The following is a 22,931-nucleotide window of genomic DNA, read 5'->3' on the forward strand; positions in this document are numbered from 1 at the left end:
TGTCACACAACTGCTCACAACCCGCAGACTTACACAACGGATTTCTGAGCAATAACGACAACAAACACACACACACACACACACACACACACACACACACACACACACACACACACACACACAATACGACACTTGGAGGATCTGTGATGTCGCCATCGGCAACCAACACTGATTGAACCAAATCAAACCAGGATCTTTTACACACACAAACACACACACACACACACACATTATACAGGCACGTGTGTGTGTGTGTGTGTGTGTGTGTGTGTGTGTGTGATTCGGCTGCTGATTTTGCGCATTATTACAAATGATAAATGTCTCAGGCTTTTTTCACGGCCGTCATGTTGTTTATCAGATAAATAAATGACGACATCATCTACATTAACTTATAGTTTATAAATAAATAATAAAATAGCACACAATCGAACACTTTTTGACGACTCTTCATCACACTTCACTCCAGACCAAGTGAAAAATTGATCCCGTGCACGAAGCCGATGATGATCGGTTGCCAGGCAACCAGGTACCTGAGCCAGTCGAGCAGCTGACCGTACAGGACGTGTGTTCGCTCCCAGCTGGAGATCGCGGTTAAGACGAAAACTCCTCAATAAACAAACACGAAATTTCACAACACGATATTCTATAAAAATACTGGGATCAGGGAATAAAGCAGAGCTAAAGGATACGGATTGTTCATCATTCTCTTCAGGTCCACTTTCTCATTGCAGTATGGACACGTCTGCTTCTTACCCACAATGCACCAGCCGCGAATACAGAACTCATGAAATCTGTCAGCCAACAACATGAACATGAGTCCGGATGATGTCACCTCCCTCAGAATGATAACATTTACACATCACTGAGTCAGTAAAGTTCGACTCGAGATTAGAATTAAATTCAGGCTCTAGAGTGAGATGTGACCGAAACGCTCGAGACGCTTCGGCAGCTTTACACATGACTGCAGGACAGCTGGTAGGTGTCCTCCATCACGCCCTCCTCATCCACCTCCACTAAAGTCTTCTGTCCACAAACAGCACAGATATCATGGCACAGGCTCCGAGACGGCATTCCACCCAGGTTATAGTACTGAAACACACACACACACACACACACACACACACACACACACACACACACACACACACACACACACACACACACTCAGGTAATGACACACTGCACTTAAACACAGAGAGGAAGAACACACTGGGGGTCACGCTGTCAGGAGGAAAGCAGAGCTACTGATCCTCAAGCTGATCCTTAATCTGATCCTCAAGCTGATCCTTAATCTGATCCTTAAGCTGATCCTTAAGCTGATCCTCAAGCTGATCCTTAAGCTGATCCTTAAGCTGATCCTTAAGCTGATCCTTAAGCTGATCCTTATGCTGATCCTTATGCTGATCCTTAAGCTGATCCTTATGCTGATCCTTAAGCTGATCCTTAAGCTGATCCTCAAGCTGATTATCTTCTGGTGTTTTATTCATCTTATAGAAAAGCACTGAGATCTCAAACAAACTTAAAAAAGAAAAGTTTTCCTGAAGTGAAGTAAAGTGTGATTTAGTTCACGGTCATGAAGCAGTTTATAAATAAAGAGTCTTCACCCCGAGAGTAGACGCCATGTAGTCCGAGCAGATTTCAGCAAAGTCTCGTCCCATCACTCCATAGTACAGTCCGTAGAAGAGCATGACCACGCCCACATCCATCGAGTCCTCTGCCCTGATCCTGTCCAATCAGATCAGACACTTTAACTCAATGATACTGAATATTAATCATCTGTTTAGATCAGACGTGTCCAACTCATCAGACGTGTCCAACTCATCAGACGTGTCCAACTCATCGGACGTGTCCAACTCATCAGACGTGTCCAACTCATCGGACGTGTCCAACTCATCAGACGTGTCCAACTCATCAGACGTGTCCAACTCATCGGACGTGTCCAACTCATCAGACGTGTCCAACTCATCAGACGTGTCCAACTCATCGGACGTGTCCAACTCATCAGACGTGTCCAACTCATCAGACGTGTCCAACAAAATAAACCCCAGATTTACACTGACATCATTAATATTCACACAGATTAATAATAAAGTCTTACATGAGATCAGATTTTTACTTTGTAACTCTAATGAAGAACTCATTCAGTCACTAGTTTTAGTTTATGGCTCGGTTTTACCCCCTAGCAGACTAATAAAGGGACAGTGAGGGACAGTGAGAGACAGCGCAGGACAGTGAGTGACAGCGAGGCACAACGAGGGACACTGGGGCACAGTAAGGGATAGTGAGGTAGGTAAAAGACAGCAAGGGACACTGACGCACAGTGAGGCACAACGAGGCACAGTGAGGGAAAGTGAGGGACAATGAGGCACAGTGAGGCACAGCGAGGCACAGTGAGGCACAGTGAGGCACAACGAGGCACAGTGATGCACAGTGAGGCACAGTGAGGCACAGTGAGGCACAGTGAGGCACAGTGAGGCACATACCTAAAAAACACATTGAAGCCAAACAAAGTAAACATGATGGCCAGGTATCCGAGGACTCCGACAGCGTAGCTCAGCTTGTAAATGAGCAGGAACCATTTATAAACCATCCTGTAAAACACCAGCAGCTCATCACATGTTCACCTCAGCAGAAGAATGACAAGAGTCAGTGATGTTCAGTAAAAGAGTGATCAGTTTTGGTACCTGGGTGTTCTCCCAGACAGAGGTTTACGTGTGGCTCTGAATATGATGTAGCTGGTGATGATGGAGAACATGCCCCATGTGGACAAAAAACGCCACCAGTACAGCTTCACAGTGAAGTAGAGAGGAACCACCCACATCTGTAGGAGGGTCACAAACTACACACACACACACACACACACACACACACACACACACACACACACACACACACACACATCACAGTTTCCCCAAACGATTTATTTTATGAGAAATGTAGAGCACAAAGGTTTGATCAGTGTGGAGAAACCAAAGCTCCTTCAGTCCTGAATCCTTTTCTAATCACTCGGTTCTGCAGACAGACTCACTGTGTAAGATCTGCAGTGTCTTTGTTTCCACTGGACCAGAACAATCTGAGCCACCACCAGTGTGGCGATGAGAATCAGGACCATCTCAGCGTGCATGGCCTCATGACCACGGTGCTGCACATGCAGTCGCTCATGCTGTACTCTATAGAGACGTGAACACAAACAGACCATAAAGAGCAGGACGTCTACAGCACTGGACATGATGCCTTCACACATTACACACAAACACAACACTGAATTCGAGACACACTCACTTCCAGTTTTCTCTGTAGGACATTTTGGAAAGATCTTCCTGCAGAAAAAATAAAGCGTTTTATTTATTATTTCTCACCGATCCCTTTACAGTTACAGTCTCTGGTGTTCCATCAGCTATTAAAGAGGAATCTCAGTGTGTTACTGACCCCTAAACAACCTGGGACCTGTTGACAACTCCAGCTTTAACACAGCACTGACACTGGAGACTCCTTACCCATGTTAATGATTACAGACGTTTAGAATCGCTGTTATAACTCGTTATAACGCTGTGAACACATGAACTAATCCTCACCATGTGAATAAACACACACATTATTAGGATCCAGCTTTTATTTAGTATCATAAAGGAGAATAAAAACACGCGCTTCTACACAAGCGGATCATTAAGTGGCCCTCGGTACTAACATGCGGCAGAATAAAGCCGAACCCGAACCCGAACCCTAGCCCGGGGTCACAGGGGTATTTACAGGGCAGAGGGTCTGATGCTACCTGCGCGTGAAGCTCAGCCATAGTCGGTCATCTGATCTACCGACATCAGACTCTATACTGAGCGGCGCGCATCATCACCATACCGCTGATCTACAGACAGTAATCACCGAATAACGGACGGAGTTATGACATAAAGATCCCCAAAATGTTCGGCGTACTTTAACATGTACACGTCATATGAGCTTCCGGTTAGTCCGCGGCTTTCAAACTAAAAGTCCTCCTTTAGCCGTCTTATCTTACAGAAAACTTTCACACTATCGATGATTACACACGTGTTTAATCTGTTTGTCTTTATTCGGGTATTTATAGCTGATAGAAAACTAATCTAATGTTTTTGGTACCAATTTTTAAGGAATAAAATCGTACTATTTTAAGAAAAAGCCATAAAACTAAAATGGAAAAGATCAGAGCAATGTTTGTGATTTAAAATGAGGGACGATGATGATGATGATGATGATGATGATGATTATTATTATTGTTGTTGTTGTTGTTGTTGTTGTTGTTGTTACATAACCACATAAATCACAGACAGTGATGATCGCCAACACATCGATGGTCACTTCTGTAGAATAACAGCTGGAACTGCAGAGAAACTCCCTACAACAAGAGCGTTCCCACTGTGTTGGGCATAACGACTCGTTATAAGGCTTCAATTTATCATAAGATTAAAAACATCATGCGCTAAAACTCTGTGATCTAATTAACATAACGTTAACATCTCTGACATCAGATGTGTCCGATCTTCTGTGGAAAGCGTTGGCATCCTCCAGATGTTCATAAAAGCTCAGATCAACTGATTAAACAGGAGGACTCAGATGTGGCTCCAGTGTGGTTGGGATAAAAACCTAAACCCTTTATGGATAAGATTTGGAGAGTAAACGTACACTTTATTTACCGTAGGAACTCTAAATGAATTTACATACACATCCCCAGCGTCTACCAGACCTCAGCTACTCAAACCACATGAACCTAATTCCAGAACACAGAGCACTCATGTATGCTCCATACCACTTCTAAAGCAGGTGAGAACCAGAGCTGGAGCCACCTCCGCTCTTCAGGACTGAGCATGATGACCAAAAAGTGTTCAGCTGATGGGGACTCAATGCTATCATGGACCTGCTCAGACAATTCAATTCAATGTAAGTTTATTTGTATAGCGCTTTTTACAATAGACATCGTCTCAAAGCAGCTTCACAGAACATAAACATAGAGCAGAAGGTTATTATATAGAATAATATAAAGATTAATATAATACAGAAATTCAAGATTAATATTTAAATGTGTATGTATTTATCTCCCAATGAACAAGTCTGAGGTGACTCAGGTGACTGTGGGGAGGAAAAACTCCCTTAGATGGTAAAGGAAGGAACCTTGAGAGGAACCAGACTCAAAGGGGAACCTCATCCTCATCTGGGTGACACTGGGGGTGTGATTATATAACCTCATCCTCATCTGGGTGACACTGGGGGTGTGATTATATAACCTCATCCTCATCTGGGTGACACTGGGGGTGTGATTATATATATACAGTCTGATAAATGTTGTAGTGATGAGGAGGTTGTTGTCCTCAAAGATCACATGGAGTTACATCTCCTCTTTAGTATAGCAGAGTTCAACTGGAGCTGGTAGATCTGTAGATGTCTCAGGATCCTCACAGAGTCGTCCTCATCTCAGTGGACGTCCAAAATCAAGACGATCAGAGCTGGTACAATGTCTGGATGCCTCGTGATGGTAGAGAGAGAAGCAGTGGAGAGGAATTAATGTAGCAGCTGTTTATAATATTAACCAGCACTAGATGATAATGTGCATTTAGTCTGATGTAATAGAGCACAATATTATGGGATGTATTATGTGTACGCCTGACTAAAGAGATGAGTTTTTAATCTACATTTAAACTGGGAAAGTGTGTCTGAGCCCCGAACACTATCAGGAAGACTATTCCAAAGTTTGGGAGCTAAATAAGAAAACGCTCTACCACCTTTAGTAGACTTAGATATTCTGGGAACTAGCAGAAGTCCTGAGTTTTGTGATGTCAGAGAGCGTGAAGGATTGTAACGTGTTAGAAGACTAGTTAGATACATGGGAGCTAAACCATTAAGAGCCTTGTACGTAAGTAGCAGCAGTTTGTAATCAGTTCTAAACTTAACAGGTAGCCAGTGTAGAGATGATAACATTGGGGTTAAAGGTCATACTTTCTTGTCCTAGTGAGAACTCTGGCAGCTGCATTTTGGACTAACTGTAACCTATTTATTAAAGATGCAGGACAACCACCTAGTAATGCATTACAATAGTCCAGTCTAGAGGTCATGAAGGCATCAACTAGCTTCTCAGCATCAGAGACAGACAGGATGTTTCTCAGCTTGGTGATATTTCTAAGGTGAAGAAGGCTGTGTTTGTAATCTGGTGATATGAGTTTCAGAAGCTTTAAAGCCTTTTAAAGCAGAAAAAGTCACACAAGTCGTCTGTAGGCGAAAAACATCCTCATAGAACATCAAGAGTTTCTCAGAGATTGATGCAGTTGTGTGTTGTAGTAGAACACATTCACATTTACAGTAGGAAAAATTCATTCAACTGTTAAGTCTGACAGCTGTGTGTTTACTGTTCAACACCACACACACACACACACACACACACACACACTCACACGTACACACACACACACACACACACACACTCACAAACACACACACACACACACACACACACTCACACACACACACACACACACACACACACACACACACACACACACACACACACACACAAACACACACACTCACACACACACACAAACACACAAACACACACTCACACACACACACACACACACACACACACACACACACACACACACACACACACACACACACACACACAACCGCCCAGTGTAAGTTTACTGAGAGAGGATTCACAGTGCCATGTGCTCTCAAAACATCAAACACACCTCATCATTAATCCTATCTTCATCCTGGGAGCACATTAACATTATCACACTTCTGACTCCATTCTGATTCGGATTATTTCCACAATGCAGTGTAACTGAGAGAAGAGTTCAGCGTCTCATCTCATCGGCCCTGTTTGTGTGCTTTTTAGGTATAAATAACATGAACCTTCCTGTGTAAATTCCTCTGTGTTTATTAGACTAAAGTCTCTCCACATGGGGGCGCTGATGGCCTTCAGGAGTCTGTAAAAAAGTTACTTCACACACGTCCTCTCACACTACTGAACACACACAAACACACACACGTCCTCTCACACTACTGAACACACACAAACACACACACGTCCTCTCACACTACTGAACACACCCAAACACACACACGTCCTCTCACACTACTGAACACACACAAACACACACACGTCCTCTCACACTACTGAACACACACAAACACACACACGTCCTCTCACACTACTGAACACACACAAACACACACACGTCCTCTCACACTACTGAACACACACAAACACACACACGTCCTCTCACACTACTGAACACACACAAACACACACACGTCCTCTCACACTACTGAACACACACAAACACACACACGTCCTCTCACACTACTGAACAAACACACACACGTCCTCTCACACTACTGAACACACACAAACACACACACGTCCTCTCACACTACTGAACACACACAAACACACACACGTCCTCTCACACTACTGAACACACACAAACACACACACGTCCTCTCACACTACTGAACACACACAAACACACACACGTCCTCTCACACTACTGAACACACAAACAAACACACACACGTCCTCTCACACTACTGAACACACAAACACACACACGTCCTCTCACACTACTGAACACACACAAACACACACACGTCCTCTCACACTACTGAACACACAAACACACACACGTCCTCTCACACTACTGAACACACACAAAGACACACACGTCCTCTCACACTACTGAACACACACAAAGACACACATGTCCTCTCACACTACTGAACACACAAACAAACACATCCTCTCACACTACTGAACACACACAAACACACACACGTCCTCTCACACTACTGAACACACAAACACACACACATCCTCTCACACTACTGAACACACACAAACACACACACGTCCTCTCACACTACTGAACACACACAAACACACACAAACACACACACGTGTTGAACACTGAAAAACAAACTTCGTCTGAAAATCAAGGCTGAGATTGTACACAGAATGTCATAGTGAACCATACAAAGAGGTGTGTGTGTGTGTGTGTGTGTGTGTGTATGTGTGTATTTATGTGTGTATTAGAGCTTAGAGAAAATTTTGACTTATAAAATTGCTTTTGGTTGTGTAACAGTATGTTTGTGTAACAGTCTGTTTGTGTAACAGTGTTTGTGGAGTAGTGTGTGTTTGTGTATCAATGTGTGTGTGTAGCAGTATTTTTGCTGGGCAGTGTTTGTGTAGCAGTATGTTTTTGTAGCAGTTTGTTTGTGTAGCAGTGTGTGTGTGTAGCAGTGTGTGTGTGTAGCAGTGTGTGTGTGTAGCAGTGTGTTTGTGTAGCAGTGTGTGTGTAGCAGTATGTTTGTGTATTAGTGTATGTGTGTAGCAGTGTGTTTGTGTAGCTGTTTGTTTGTGTAGCAGTGTATGTGTAGCAGTGTATGTGTGTGTAGCAGTATGTGTTTGTGTAGCAGTGTGTGTAGCAGTGTGTTTGTGTAGCAGTGTGTGTGTTTGTGTAGCAGTGTGTGTGTGTGAAGCAGTGTGTTTGTGTAGCAGTGTGTGTGTTTGTGTAGCAGTGTGTGTAGCAGTGTGTTTGTGTAGCAGTGTGTGTGTGTGTGTAGCAGTGTGTGTGTTTGTGTAGCAGTGTGTGTAGCAGTGTGTGTGTTTGTGTAGCAGTGTGTGTAGCAGTGTGTGTGTTTGTGTAGCAGTGTGTTTGTGTAGCAGTATGTTTGTGTAGCAGTGTGTGTAGCAGTGTGTGTGTGTGTGTTTGTGTAGCAGTGTGTTTGTGTAGCTGTTTGTGTAGCAGTGTGTGTAGCAGTGTGTGTGTAGCAGTATGTTTGTGTAGCAGTGTGTGTGTGTGTGTGTTTGTGTAGCAGTGTGTGTAGCAGTGTGTTTGTGTAGCAGTGTGTGTGTGGCAGTGTGTGTGTAGCAGTGTGTGTGTTTGTGTAGCAGTGTGTTTGTGTAGCAGTAACACTCCACTGAGGGGAAGTGGACAAAGGAACTATTAAAGGGAGTTTAAACAGAACTGGACCACAGATTTGCCCCCTGGGTAAATACACCACCCTGACTGAGGCAGTTGTTCATAAACATTTGGTCTGAATGTCTGGGGACAAATCAGACTGGACTTTAAACGTCAGACCTTCATGACGAGGACGAGTGTCACCATGGCGACGTCTATAAGAACAGGACCAGGACATTTATCACCGTCATCTCACTGAATGTTGAAGTAGAAACTTTACACTGAAGTTTTTTATTAAAAGTCTCAGTTCATTATAATCGGATGTAACGACCTTATTAAGTGTTAATTAACATTAATGAACAAAGCATAAAACCTCAACACTAATAAGTGACAGTCAGTAAATATGGATTGGATTTTATTAAATATTAATGAGATACAGCTGTGTTAATAATTGTTTATTCAGTATTCAGGTATAAACAAAATAACAGAACGTTCATTAGAAGCACGTTGTGAATAAAATATAGTTAAAAATATATTTTTATTGTATTTTTTAATAAAAGTTCACAGAGCTGGATATAGACGACAAGACACGAGCAAAACTTACACTGAAAATAGAATGAGAGAAAAGAAGCACATTAACTCTATAGTTTATATCATAATCAGTGAGGGAAAGAAATGAAGTTTTATTATTTTATTATTTAAATTCATCCTTTATAATATGATGTAATTCATTCCTTCTAAATGTATGATGTATTTCTACAAGACATTTAAGTGCCTTTATACAATATAATGTTAGTTATGTACCCAGTAATATAGTAATGAGTCTGTGTTTTGCCCTGTTTCTGTCTGCTGTCACTCCCTGCTGTTAATTGTTGGCCCCGCCCACTCATTTGTTACCATGGACACTAATTGCACTCAATCTCTTCCCCAGGTGTTTTGTCTTTGTCTCTGATTGTCTCCGCTCTTTGTTCACGTCCCTGATGTTAGTCGTTGTGGTATGTTGTCTGTTTATGTCTCTGTTCCTGTTCCCTGTTCCGCTCAGTGTTCTGCCCTGTTTTTGCCTGTTTATCTGTTGCTTGCTTCTTGTTCTGGATTGATAAAAGGTTAAACTGCATTTGGATCCTCACTCGCCTTTATGTCATCGTGACTAATATAGCTATAAGTGTACATGTGTAAAAAGTGTAAATTATATCACAATAATAAACACATAATAAATGACACAAACAGTAAAATGAACAGGGTTCAGCTCGAGTTCATGTGGATTTTCACCTGCTGTTACAAATAATCCCTCAGGTTTTTATGGGATTGAGGTCCAGGGAATTTTATCCAGGGATCAGAGGTCATTATAAACTCAGTGTAGAATTGTGTTTAGTCTGATTCACTGTACACGATGAACACACACTTCTCACGTCTCTGTGTGTGTTTAATGTGTTAGAACTAAATGAGTGATGTGTTAATAAACATGTTCTCTATTCTCCATCATGGTAATGCAGGAACACTGGAGTCTTCATCACACACAGATATTCATTAGAAGCTGAATATGAAAGAAAAAGATGTGAATTAATCAGCACAAAGTGGACTGTGGTACTTCATGACCAACAGCATGTAATCATCTCTGCTCCAACAGAAACATCATCATCTCCTGTTTATAATGAATCATTCAACATTTCTTCATTCTTACTAACATCTGTGTTCTAACATTTAACTAGAACAAATGAGAACTTCCACAAGTTCTAACAGGATAATGAGCAGATCTTTACCCATCACATCACTGCTCTTATCCAATCACAGGAGCTTTTTTATATAACAAACACTACTGTGTCATTTAGATCTTGTTCTACATTTATATTTAAGTGCAGACTTTAAGAACAAACTCAGGTGAATTTTACAGGAATGACAGAAGACACAATGTTCATTAACAATCACTCTCATCAACTCATTGGTGACTTTTTGTAGACTGTCTGAATCCCTGTTTTCTGCCTTCACATGAATTTTACATCAACACACTTTACTGAACACAAAACAGCATTAAAGAGAATCGGTAGAAAAATCCTGATTAAACAGAATATAGTGACATTTTCTAACCTGATAATGTGAAAGTTATTGCAGAGAAATGTGATGTGTATCAATGTGTAATGATAATGAGGGTAAACTTTTATTAACAGGTCATTACTCACTCCACTGTCTGTAGTTTGTAATGTTCATCATGCTTAAGATCAGACAGCAGCTTCTTTACTGAGTATCCTAGATAATTACAGGACAGACCCAGTTCTCTCAGGTGTGAGGGGTTTGATCTCAGAGCTGAAGTCAGAGCAGCACAGCCTTCATCTGAGACATCACACATACGCAACCTGTATAGAGACACAATAACACACTCTTCATCAACACATATTTAAACCCCTTTATTACAATAACTAAAATATTGTCAGATTTATTAAATAAATAATTGACAGAAACCACAAATAAAGATTTCTAGTGAGAAAGTTTCCTCACATCAAATAGACTAGAACACAATAAATGTTCATCTATTACACTGCAGAAAGGCATGAAACACTTTAACTCTGTAAACAATATGGACATCCATGGGTTTACATTTATATCACTTTACTTTTGTAACAGAGATGTTTTTAAATTGTTTTAATATTTCCAACATCAAACTTACCTCTGATTTAATTAAACATCATCATCATCATCATCATCATCATCATCATCATCATCAGCTGATAAACAGGTTTGTGAACTTCAGAATATATAATCAGTACAAATCTGTTCTTAACTTGTTTAAAAGTCTTTCTATTACTAAAGTATACAACACACCAGACAAGACACAACCTTTATAACACCTCTATAAACTTTATAAGGAACCACATAAGTCACCATTAACTTTCAGTAGACTTTCAACATCACTGTACAAAACCTTTATCATGGAAACAAAATCAGGACTAAAACTAAATGCTGTGAACACATTCATAAATCGTTGTGTTCGACTCGGTCAAAAGTCTTTTCTAGGTCTACTGACACTAGACCAAAATCTGGTTAAGACTCTTACTGATATCTAAAAGATCCCAGATAACAGAAATATTATAAACATTCATCTTCCTGGGACACAATCTGTCTGATCACGATGGACGACTTGTTCTAACACTTCACTCAGTCTGTTGGCCAAAACCTTGGGGAGTAATTTATAATCTCTGAATAACAAACTCAGCAGTGTCCAGTTTTTAATATCATTTAGGTCAGGTGTAGGTTCCCCTTCAGAGAGGGCTTTTAGTACTGGGGGAATATTGTTCCTCTCTTGTGGTCCTCACTAAAGCTGGATCATGTTGATAGACTTGTGTTTCTAACTAAAACCTTGACAACACAAATGTATAGTACAAATACTGACATGTATAGTGTAGGTTTAGTTCATTCAGCTCTGAATCATTCTGTTTTCTACAGTGGAGTCTTATTACAATTTAATTTTATTATAACAGTTAGAGTGTAAAACAGACCCACTTGTACACTGAACACAATTTTACATCTTCTTATATTATAATACACAGAACTTCTTTATTTCTCTTCTGTTTATAAGTGAAATAAAAAAGCTGATAGCTGACAGATAACTGCCTCTTGATGATCATTTTAACCTTCATCATGCAGCCCTTCTGCCCCCTGGTGGAGGGTAAATCCATCAATTCTATATTCTGATAGTGTGAGCTGACCAGAGACTCTTGTGTAAGTTTAGTCTCCAAGTTCTATTTATTTCCATCATTTCCATGTCAGTGCTGCTTTTAAACCCTGCAGCTCACACAGTACATTTAGTTTGTGTCCCAGCTCCAGTTTGTGTCATTAGTTCCAATGTTTTAGTAAATTTCACAGTAATTTCAGACACATTGCAGTTACATCAGAGTCTGTGAGAAATCATCAGTGTGCAGTGAAAAGAAACAATCTTCCTCCTCAGGACATTGATGATGAACCTAAAACTTCTGCTTCAGTCTCACTATTAGAGAATGTGTCTTACTGAGGAGAAGGTCATGTGATGCTCAGAGAGATGATCTTACCACAGTTTCTCCAGTTTACAGTGAGGATTCTCCAGTACAGCAGAGAGAATCTTCACTCCTGAGTCTCCTAGTTTATTATCAGACAGATTCAGTTCTCTCAGGTGTGAGGGGTTTGATCTCAGAGCTGAAGTCAGAGCAGCACAGCCTTCATCTGAGACATCACAACTATACAACCTGTATAGAGACACAATAACACACTCTTCACTGGTTGTACACAGGGACGTTTCTAGTGTTTAATCACTTTCATCACAGGCACACAAGAATTTTACAGAAACCTGAAAACACATTTATTTATTTATCTATTTATTTATTTATTTGCCAAAAACCCCAACAAAGGATTTATTTATTTATTCATTCATTTGTTTGTTGAAATAAGTGGGTGGGGCACAACAAGTAGACTGGGACACAGTGATGGGCGTAGCTTATGATGGGCGTAGCTTATGATGGGCGGGGCTTATGACTAAAAGGTACAGGATATTTTCCCTTCAGCTAACATTACAATCAGTCTTCATGTTTTAAACCATGATGTAAATATTAATGTGTGATGAAGACGAAGCCTATTTTCAGACATATCTACTGTAATCTACATCATCAGACACTGATTTATCAGGAACATTTTACTGGGGCTCGAGTGTCGACCCTGACTGTAGACAGTGTGTATTATTGTGGACTGAGTAACACACACTTTACAGACCAGGACAACACATAAGACTAGAACTTGGACTTTTTCTGGACTTTCATACACAACACTGAGACATCAGCCAGGTTTTATTTTACACATAAATAAAATGTGAGAAATAAAATATAAATGTAAAAATATACACATCCTGTATAAATAAAACAGTCACAGCTGTTTTAATCCGAGTTCACATGAACAGATGTTTCTTGAGAAGATCAGACTGTCAGTAATCAGACCTAAAACAGGGTCAGACTCTAATTAGTGTTTGGAGAAGTTGTTAGTTCATTGGTGTATTTTTTAACCCCAGACAGTGAAAGTGTAAATGGTTTATTCAGTATTGACAAGAACAACTGTGACTGTGTTTTATTTATACACAATGTGTTTATCTATTATTACGACCTGGATGAAGATTAGACCATGATTTATTATTAATGTTTTAATAGATGATCTTACCCCAGTTTCTCCAGTTTACAGTGAGGATTCTCCAGTACAGCAGAGAGACTCTTCACTCCTGAGTCTCCTAGTTTATTATCAGACAGATCCAGTTCTCTCAGGTGTGAGGGGTTTGATCTCAGAGCTGAAGTCAGAGCAGCACAGCCTTCATCTGAGACACCACACCTATACAACCTGTATAGAGACACAATAACACACTCTTCACTGGTTGTACACAGGGACGTTTCTAGTGTTTAATCACTTTGATCTATTTTTTGTTTTTGCAAAATCACCAACAAAACCTTTATTTATTTATTTATTGATTTATTTGTTTGTTAGTTAGTTTGTCATCATATAACATAAGAAACCTGAATGTAACTTTGAGCTGCAGATCATTTTATTATTTCAGATTTACATTTTATTTCACTGTAAAGATCTTTACTACAATTACACATGTAAACCTTTTTAGCTAAACAACCTTAAATCCACAACTAGTATTTTTGTAAGAAAACTAACTAACTAGTCGTCTAAATGAATAAATCACTTCCAAAAGCTTTCACTGATGACTAAATCACATCCAGTTTTAGAAGAGTTTAGAAATGAGAAGAGAAAAGAAAAGCTTCTTTTAGCAGTTAACAATTTAACATTATTGATCAAATCTGTGGCAAATAAATCAGATGTGTAAAACAGGAAGTGGTCATTCATCTAAATCCACATTCACATACTGCTCATTAACACAGTGATAAGTGTTAGTCTGGTAGTTACATCTCCTCAGTCCTCACGTACAATGTGGGATTATTAATTATCATCTGACTGCAAGTCCACATTTCTACTGAGAAAAGTGAACAAAGGAGCACAGTGAGGGGGCGGGGCACAATATGGGCGGGGCATGTGAAGAGGTGTCAAAGTGAGGCGCCAGGCAGAGTGATGGGGTCAAAGTTAGGGGACAGGACACAGTAAAAAGTTTGGGGTACAATGAGGCGGCGAGCGGGGCACAACCAACAGGGTGGGGCACAGTTAAGGGGACGGGTACAGAAATGGGTGGGGCGGGGCGGGGCACATTAAGGGGATGCAAAACGGTGAGGAGGCAAGGCACGGGGGTCTCAAAATGAGGGGGTGGGGCACAACAGGGAGACGGGGCACAGTGATGGGCTTATGATGGGTGGGGCTTAAGACAGAAGGGTACAGGATATTTTCACTTCAGCTAACATTACAATCAGTCTTCATGTTTTAAATCATGATGGAAATATTAATGTTTGATTGGTCACAGCAACGTAGCAATATTAGCAGCTAACAGGTCTAAGCTAGCGGAGAAATGTCTGACTTGGAGTTGATTCTGTGAGAACTAAGAGTTATAAGAGTTTCGCCGAGAACATAAGGAACAATTAGAGACAATTAAAGAAGAAATTGTAAAGGTTAATGCCAGACTGGACGAGGCAGAAGGGCGAATTGAGAAAGCAGAGGAGAGGATCCAAAACACAGAGGAAGTTATCACGGCTATGCTACAGCTGCACACTAAAATGGAGGATAAGAAAAATCACTCCAGACGCGATAACATAAGGATTTACGGGGTGCCGGAGGACACTGAGAAGGATTCGACAACGATGGTTTCGTTTGTGGAAAATTTACTACATGGGGGCCTCGAGTTAGCAGATGCCCGACCTGCAGATTGAGAGAGCTCATCGGTCAGTGGGACCGAAGCCACCCGTAGAGGCGCCACCACGCAAAAGAGACAATACACCGCAAAGCATGGCAGAGGAAGGGGTTTACCTGGCAAGAAAACCACTTAAATCTGGACCACGAATATCCACCTCAAATACTCAAAAAACGAAGAGAATATTCTGAGATCCGCAAAGTGCTGAAAGAAAAAAGTTCCATTCCAGACCCTCTTCCCAGCCAGGCTGCGCGTGAGGCACAATGACGGAACCAAAACCTACTATAATATAGAGGAGGCATCAGAGGACCTGCGGAGAAGAGGTTATACTGTGACAATCACCAGGCCTCCGGACAATCACCAGGCCTCCAGGTGCAGTGGTTATCGTGGACAAGAGTGGACAGACGAGCGAGGAAGGACACACTCAAAGCCGGGTGGGAAACATGCTACAGGGAGAAGCTCCGAACCTTCAGAAGGCCCCCTCTGGATTTAACCTCAAGCTTGAGGAAGACGGAGTTAATGGTGGAATTTCTAGAACTGTACTGTAATTAAGGGTGGAATTCCATGACAGGATTGACTGGTTCGTTCGGGATTATTTTTCACCTTTGACACCCCCCCCCCCTTTTCTCTTTCTCTCTTTTCTTTTTTTCATTATTGTTCTACTATGCGAATGTTGCAGGTAAGGGCCTCTTCCTCTGGATCAAAGAGGGGGATTTTTCCCTTCGAGACACTTTGGGACGCTCAAAAGGGTCAGGTTAACAGACCCCTACATAGGAAGTCACACGGACAAATTGTGTTCAGGTTTATGTTTATTAATATGTTAGTTGTTCATTCCCTGCCGGTTCTTGCAGGTAGGGGGAAGCGCACCAGGTTTTTGAGTGGGATGAAGAGGGGAATCACATAGATGCAAAACAGGTCTTTAAAGGTAGCATCATATATAAAAATAATATAAATGGAGTTGTAGCGTCTGGTACCAGTCATTTTAGATTTCATGTCCCAGGCACCCTAAATTTCAACATCTACTCCTCAATTAACCGATGAGCAACCCAGTTTTACACACACACCTGGCTCCCGAATGTCTGGAACCTACACAAAGTCCAGATAACCCCATGCGGCTTCTCTGGGCCCTCAATCAGAACACACACACACACACACACACACACACACACACACACACACACACACACACACACACACACAACACAATGAGACATTCCTTTTACTAATAAAACCCAAAGATAAGGTACTCTAAGGTTCTCATTCTTATAACCCTTTTTGTAATGTGTTCTTCTTTAAGGCTTGCCTGACTTAAAATTATTTGCTCCTTAATTTCCTGACAAGGGTGTATTTTATTCATGTGTCAGAAAACAACATTGTATTTTAAAATCCGTTATACTCTATCATCATATCTTACTGATCCTGGCATGTTAATGTATACCTGTTCTAATGCCGTATGCCCCTTTAAGGTCTGATGTCAGAATGTATACGAAGCTATCGTTTTCTTTTTACTTCCCTAATGAAAGTGCATCTTGTTTCATGTTTCATTTTTGTTTCTTTGCCTTTATAAGAACACAATATTGTATTAACATCAGTTACCCTTTGATTAATGATCTATGTATATAATGTACCGCTGCCTTCATACCGTCATTACCCTCCATGTTTAGTATCCAAATGACCACAAAATTATCAGTTACTCATTTTTCAAGCACTGGTGTATTTTATTTGAGCACGAAAGGCGCCATACCGTCTTAATACACCCTGGATCAAACTTTAAAGTCATCTAAAAGTTTGATAGCTAAACCACGCCCACAGACACCTGAAACAAAGGGAGTTTTTCCAAAAATCTCCAAAATCCTGACCGCAGTATTGGTCATCTCCCCAAAGATGGGTGGAGTTCGCGACCTTTAAATTGTCACAAACACCACTAATCCGTGGTCAGACTTTCGGAACAGCTTGGAGACGACTCCATCTTCCTACAAAGAAGTTCCAGCAAGCTTCACTTCCAAGAACGACAACTGCTCTGATCTTCAGGAGAACTTGGAAGAACGTCTGACCCCACCCTAACTGACTTGTCAGAGATTTCTCTGTTGCATCCGGACTCTTGTGCAGTAAGCCAATGCAAGTAACCGTTTCCTCTACCAACCAATTTAGGTGCGTAATTTTAAGTAGGAATCTTTCATTGAGTCTTGAGGTGAATTTAAGTTTCTGTGACGATTTCCCAGTTAGGGTGTGATTAATTTTGAGTCTAAGCTTGCCATTCCTTTCCTTCCTTTCTCTAGTTTCTTCTTTCCAGTCTCTTCCTCCCTTTCCTCAATTTTAATTTCTTTTGTTTTATTTTATTTTCATTTCCGTTTTCCCTATTTCTTTTGTTTGTTTGTGTCGTTAGTTTTATGTTGTGTTTGTCTCATTCATTAAATGTCATAATTTTGAGCCACAGGTGATTTGTCTCTGAGTATCGCGCACAAATTAAGGTACCTGCAACATCGGGTCTGAACTACATGCTCTATTAAGTTAATTTAATTTAAATTACGGTATACAGTAAAAGGAAAGCGAATCTTTCTTGGCCGGGAAGATACCGCCTTCATAGAATTAATAAAGGTTACTCGGCCTGTTCACCGGACGAACAGACCAAATAAGCGTAACGTTAATTCCAGTACCGTTAATTTCAACTTAGTTAAAATATTTGGAAGTCACTATAACACGTTATAGTTACTTATAAATATTTACCTTGCTTCGCGAGCCAAAATCGCTACAGAGTACTCAATCCGATTAAGAGGGGAAAATCTTTTCAAAATTAAAGAAAGAGAGGATTCAGATAGCTTTTTTGCAAGAATCACATCTTAATGACTCTGAACATGCCAAATTGAATAAATCAGGATTTAAACATGTCTACTTTTCTGCCCACAGATCGGGAAAGAGGAGAGGAGTGGCGACTCTGATATCCGGTGCTGTAAATTATGAACATATATCAGAACATAAGGATAGTGAAGGCAGATTTGTGATGGTTACGGCCAAAATAGAAGGAATAGTGATGAGTCTCATTAACGTGTCCCTCTGGGCAGTGACTGGTCCTTTTATAAATATATAATTGATCTAATGACAACAAAAAGTCAAGGGATCCTAATATGTGGAGGAGATTTTAACATCCGATTAAATCCGAAAATTGACTCATCAAACGGGAAATCTGGTGCCAAAAGCATTTGTAGAAGATTAAATACTTGGTTGAGTGAAGTGGGGATCGTGGACATGTGGCGAGAGATAAACCCGACGAACAGAGATTACTCGCACTACTCATCCACTCATAATGTTTACTCGCGTATAGATTACTTTTTTATGCTTAAAGGAGATCTTGCAAGTGTAGATGACTGTGAAATAAAAGCTAGTACTATTTCAGACCATAGTCCCATTTATATGTCAGTCCATCTGAATATTAAGAAGAAATCCACTCTTTGGAGACTGAACTCAAACATTCTGAATAACCCAGCTACTAAGGATAAATGAAAAGAGAAATCCGATTGTACTTAGATAATGATGATAATGAAGAAGTGACCCCACCTATTCTCTGGGATGCATTAAAAGCAGTGATTAGGGGCAAAATAATAGCCATATCTTCATATGAGAAGAAAATGAAGGGAATAAAACTCCAAAAATTGGAAGAAGAATTAAAGAGACTACAGGAAGAACATGCAAAGTCCTTCAAGGATGACAACAAACATAAGATTAAAAAGTTAAAAAAGAAATAGACAAAATAAACACGCTGGAAATTCAAAAAAAAGCTCCTCTTCGCAAAGCAACAATATTATGAGGTGGGTGGAAAATCACTCAAACTTTTATCATATAAGTTGAGAAAACAACAAGCAGATAGAACTATACACACAATAAGAAACTCTGCAACAAATGAAATAGAAACCAGTCAAGAAAAAATCCAGCAATGCTTCCTAAAATATTTTAAAACATTATATTCTCAGCCACAGGAAAGCAATGACAATCAGATCGATGCCTTTTTGGCCCAGATTAATCTCCCACAGATCACTGATGAGCAAAACAGGAAATTAATATCTCAGATAACAAAAGAAGAAATTCAATCAGTAATCAGGAGAATGAAAGCGGGTAAGTCTCCAGGCACAGGCGGATTTCCCACAGAATGGTACAAAGCAATGCAAGATCAATTAATTCCAACATTATTAAAAAGATTTAATTGGGTTTTGGAAAATCCCCACCCCACCCCCCCACCCCCGGAGGGAGGCAATGATCTCGGTCATACCCAAAGAGGGGAAAGACAAATTGGACAAAAGCGGAGATGCCTGTTGGAGACATTGTGGATCTAACGGAGCCAATCACTTCCATATTTTTTGGGACTGCCAGACAATAAGACCTTACTGGAAAGAGATCCATGAACACAAACAATGTATTTAATGTAAACATTCCATTTAAATGTGAAACTGTATATTTGGGTAATCTAGGGTTGGAAACATGGAACGTTAACGATAAAAAACTGCTTATGATACTATTGGCGGCCAGTAAGAAATCTGTTACGAGGAAATGGTTAAAAGTAGATCCACCCACTATTGATGAATGGATTGAAATTATCTATGAGATTTATGTTATGGAAAAGATATCTTTTCCCTCAAAGTTGAAAAAGAAAAATTTTATAAGATTTGGACTAAATGGACTTATATAAAACCAATTAGACCTGATTTCATTTAACTGTATTTGTGCTCAATGTAGACCTGCCCTCTTTTTATATGGTGTTTTACTTAATTGAGGTGGTGCGCAGCCCGGTTCTGTTCTGTTTTGTTATGGTTCTTAACTGGAATAAGTTGTGGTCCATAAAAGAAAAGGTCAGGAAGGCAATACGATCAATCTCATCTAAAATATCTATACCCATCTCCATCTATGTACTTGTACGACTAGAATTGTAACTAATGTACTTGATGTGAATCTGCCTTTCTGAATAAAAAGATAAATAAATAAATCACAGACAGATTAAAAACATGTCACTACGTGTCGTACTGTGTATGGTTGTGTATGTGAGAAATAAAATATTAATGTCAATGTTTTCTGTAACTTTTCTCTGTTTCACATCTCAACAAAATCTCTGTTTTAATCCGAGTTCACATGAACAGATCTTTCTTGAGAAGATCAGACTGTCAGTAATCAGACCTAAAACAGGGTCAGACTCTAATTAGTGTTTGGAGAAGTTGTTAGTTCATTGGTGTATTTTTTAACCCCAGACAGTGAAAGTGTAAATGGTTTATTCAGTATTGACAAGAACAACTGTGACTGTGTTTTATTTATACACAATGTGTTTATCTATTATTACGACCTGGATGAAGATTAGACCATGATTTATTATTAATGTTTTAATAGATGATCTTACCACAGTGTCTCCAGTTTACAGTGAGGATTCTCCAGTACAGCAGAGAGAATCTTCACTCCTGAGTCTCCTAGTTTATTACAGGACAGATTCAGGTGTCTCAGGTGTGAGGGGTTTGATCTCAGAGCTGAAGTCAGAGCAGCACAGCCTTCATCTGAGACATCACACTCACGCAACCTGTATAGAGACACAATAACACACTCTTCATCAACACATATAAACCCCTTTATTACAATAACTAAAATATTGTCAGATATATTAAATAAATAATTGACAGAAACCACAAATAAAGATTTCTAGTGAGAAAGTTTCCTCACATCAAATAGACTAGAACACAATAAATGTTCATCTATTACACTGCAGAAAGGCATGAAACACTTTAACTCTGTAAACAATATGGACATCCATGGGTTTACATTTATATCACTTTACTTTTGTAACAGAGATGTTTTTAAATTGTTTTAATATTTCCAACATCAAACTTACCTCTGATTTAATTAAATCATCATCATCATCATCATCAGCTGATAAACAGGTTTGTGAACTTCAGAATATATAATCAGTACAAATCTGTTCTTAACTTGTTTAAAAGTCTTTCTATTACTAAAGTATACAACACACCAGACAAGACACAACCTTTATAACACCTCTATAAACTTTATAAGGAACCACATAAGTCACCATTAACTTTCAGTAGACTTTCAACATCACTGTACAAAACCTTTATCATGGAAACAAAATCAGGACTAAAACTAAATGCTGTGAACACATTCATAAATCGTTGTGTTCGACTCGGTCAAAAGTCTTTTCTAGGTCTACTGACACTAGACCAAAATCTGGTTAAGACTCTTACTGATATCTAAAAGATCCCAGATAACAGAAATATTATAAACATTCATCTTCCTGGGACACAATCTGTCTGATCACGATGGACGACTTGTTCTAACACTTCACTCAGTCTGTTGGCCAAAACCTTGGGGAGTAATTTATAATCTCTGAATAACAAACTCAGCAGTGTCCAGTTTTTAATATCATTTAGGTCAGGTGTAGGTTCCCCTTCAGAGAGGGCTTTTAGTACTGGGGGAATATTGTTCCTCTCTTGTGGTCCTCACTAAAGCTGGATCATGTTGATAGACTTGTGTTTCTAACTAAAACCTTGACAACACAAATGTATAGTACAAATACTGACATGTATAGTGTAGGTTTAGTTCATTCAGCTCTGAATCATTCTGTTTTCTACAGTGGAGTCTTATTACAATTTAATTTTATTATAACAGTTAGAGTGTAAAACAGACCCACTTGTACACTGAACACAATTTTACATCTTCTTATATTATAATACACAGAACTTCTTTATTTCTCTTCTGTTTATAAGTGAAATAAAAAAGCTGATAGCTGACAGATAACTGCCTCTTGATGATCATTTTAACCTTCATCATGCAGCCCTTCTGCCCCCTGGTGGAGGGTAAATACATCAATTCTATATTCTGATAGTGTGAGCTGACCAGAGACTCTTGTGTAAGTTTAGTCTCCAAGTTCTATTTATTTCCATCATTTCCATGTCAGTGCTGCTTTTAAACCCTGCAGCTCACACAGTACATTTAGTTTGTGTCCCAGCTCCAGTTTGTGTCATTAGTTCCAATGTTTTAGTAAATTTCACAGTAATTTCAGACACATTGCAGTTACATCAGAGTCTGTGAGAAATCATCAGTGTGCAGTGAAAAGAAACAATCTTCCTCCTCAGGACATTGATGATGAACCTAAAACTTCTGCTTCAGTCTCACTATTAGAGAATGTGTCTTACTGAGGAGAAGGTCAT

At 39.8% G+C, this 22,931-nt stretch overlaps 2 protein-coding genes and 1 long non-coding RNA gene across 38 annotated transcripts in view; all 3 read right to left on the reverse strand.

Moving 5' to 3' along the window:
- The window catches only part of LOC125138460 (NLR family CARD domain-containing protein 3-like), a 358,584-nt gene that overhangs the window by 171,842 nt on the left and 163,811 nt on the right, over positions 1-22,931 (reverse strand). The gene's annotated exons all lie outside the window — the stretch shown is intronic.
- Positions 381-3,924, reverse strand: rnf175 (ring finger protein 175). 2 transcript variants are annotated; one of them, XM_047802848.1, is made up of 9 exons: positions 3,773-3,924; positions 3,283-3,320; positions 3,029-3,170; positions 2,685-2,839; positions 2,484-2,591; positions 1,605-1,725; positions 956-1,089; positions 690-791; positions 381-578 (listed from the first exon to the last, which is right to left on the reverse strand). In XM_047802848.1, the coding sequence occupies exons 1-9, from the start codon at positions 3,791-3,793 to the stop codon at positions 458-460; spliced, it is 942 nt and encodes a 313-aa protein (XP_047658804.1). In that variant the 5' UTR covers positions 3,794-3,924; the 3' UTR covers positions 381-457. The 2 variants fall into 2 exon arrangements, with proteins under 2 accessions (XP_047658804.1, XP_047658805.1); XM_047802849.1 differs by having other exon boundaries at positions 3,430-3,914.
- LOC125139353 lies at positions 9,371-21,162 on the reverse strand. 3 transcript variants are annotated; one of them, XR_007138396.1, is made up of 3 exons: positions 21,116-21,162; positions 11,108-11,281; positions 9,371-10,464 (listed from the first exon to the last, which is right to left on the reverse strand). It is a non-coding gene; the product is annotated as an uncharacterized LOC125139353 (long non-coding RNA). The 3 variants fall into 3 exon arrangements; XR_007138398.1 differs by lacking the exon at positions 21,116-21,162 and adding an exon at positions 14,103-14,148; XR_007138397.1 differs by lacking the exon at positions 21,116-21,162 and adding an exon at positions 12,971-13,016.

The sequence above is a fragment of the Tachysurus fulvidraco genome, chromosome 18 (assembly GCF_022655615.1).
Source record: "Tachysurus fulvidraco isolate hzauxx_2018 chromosome 18, HZAU_PFXX_2.0, whole genome shotgun sequence".
In the NCBI taxonomy this organism is placed as follows: Eukaryota; Metazoa; Chordata; class Actinopteri; order Siluriformes; family Bagridae; genus Tachysurus; species Tachysurus fulvidraco.

What these genes read in the sequence shown, in the direction of transcription:
- rnf175 (XM_047802848.1), bottom strand. Translation starts at nt 3,793, where the DNA reads ATGGCTGAGCTTCACGCGCAG. An exon ending in CTGTCTGGGAGAACACCCAG is followed by an intron (nt 2,592 to 2,684) that starts GTACCAAAACTG and finishes GGTGTTTTACAG; the next exon opens with GATGGTTTATAAATGGTTCC. An exon ending in ACATGGCGTCTACTCTCGGG is followed by an intron (nt 1,090 to 1,604) that starts GTGAAGACTCTT and finishes TGTGTGTTTCAG; the next exon opens with TACTATAACCTGGGTGGAAT.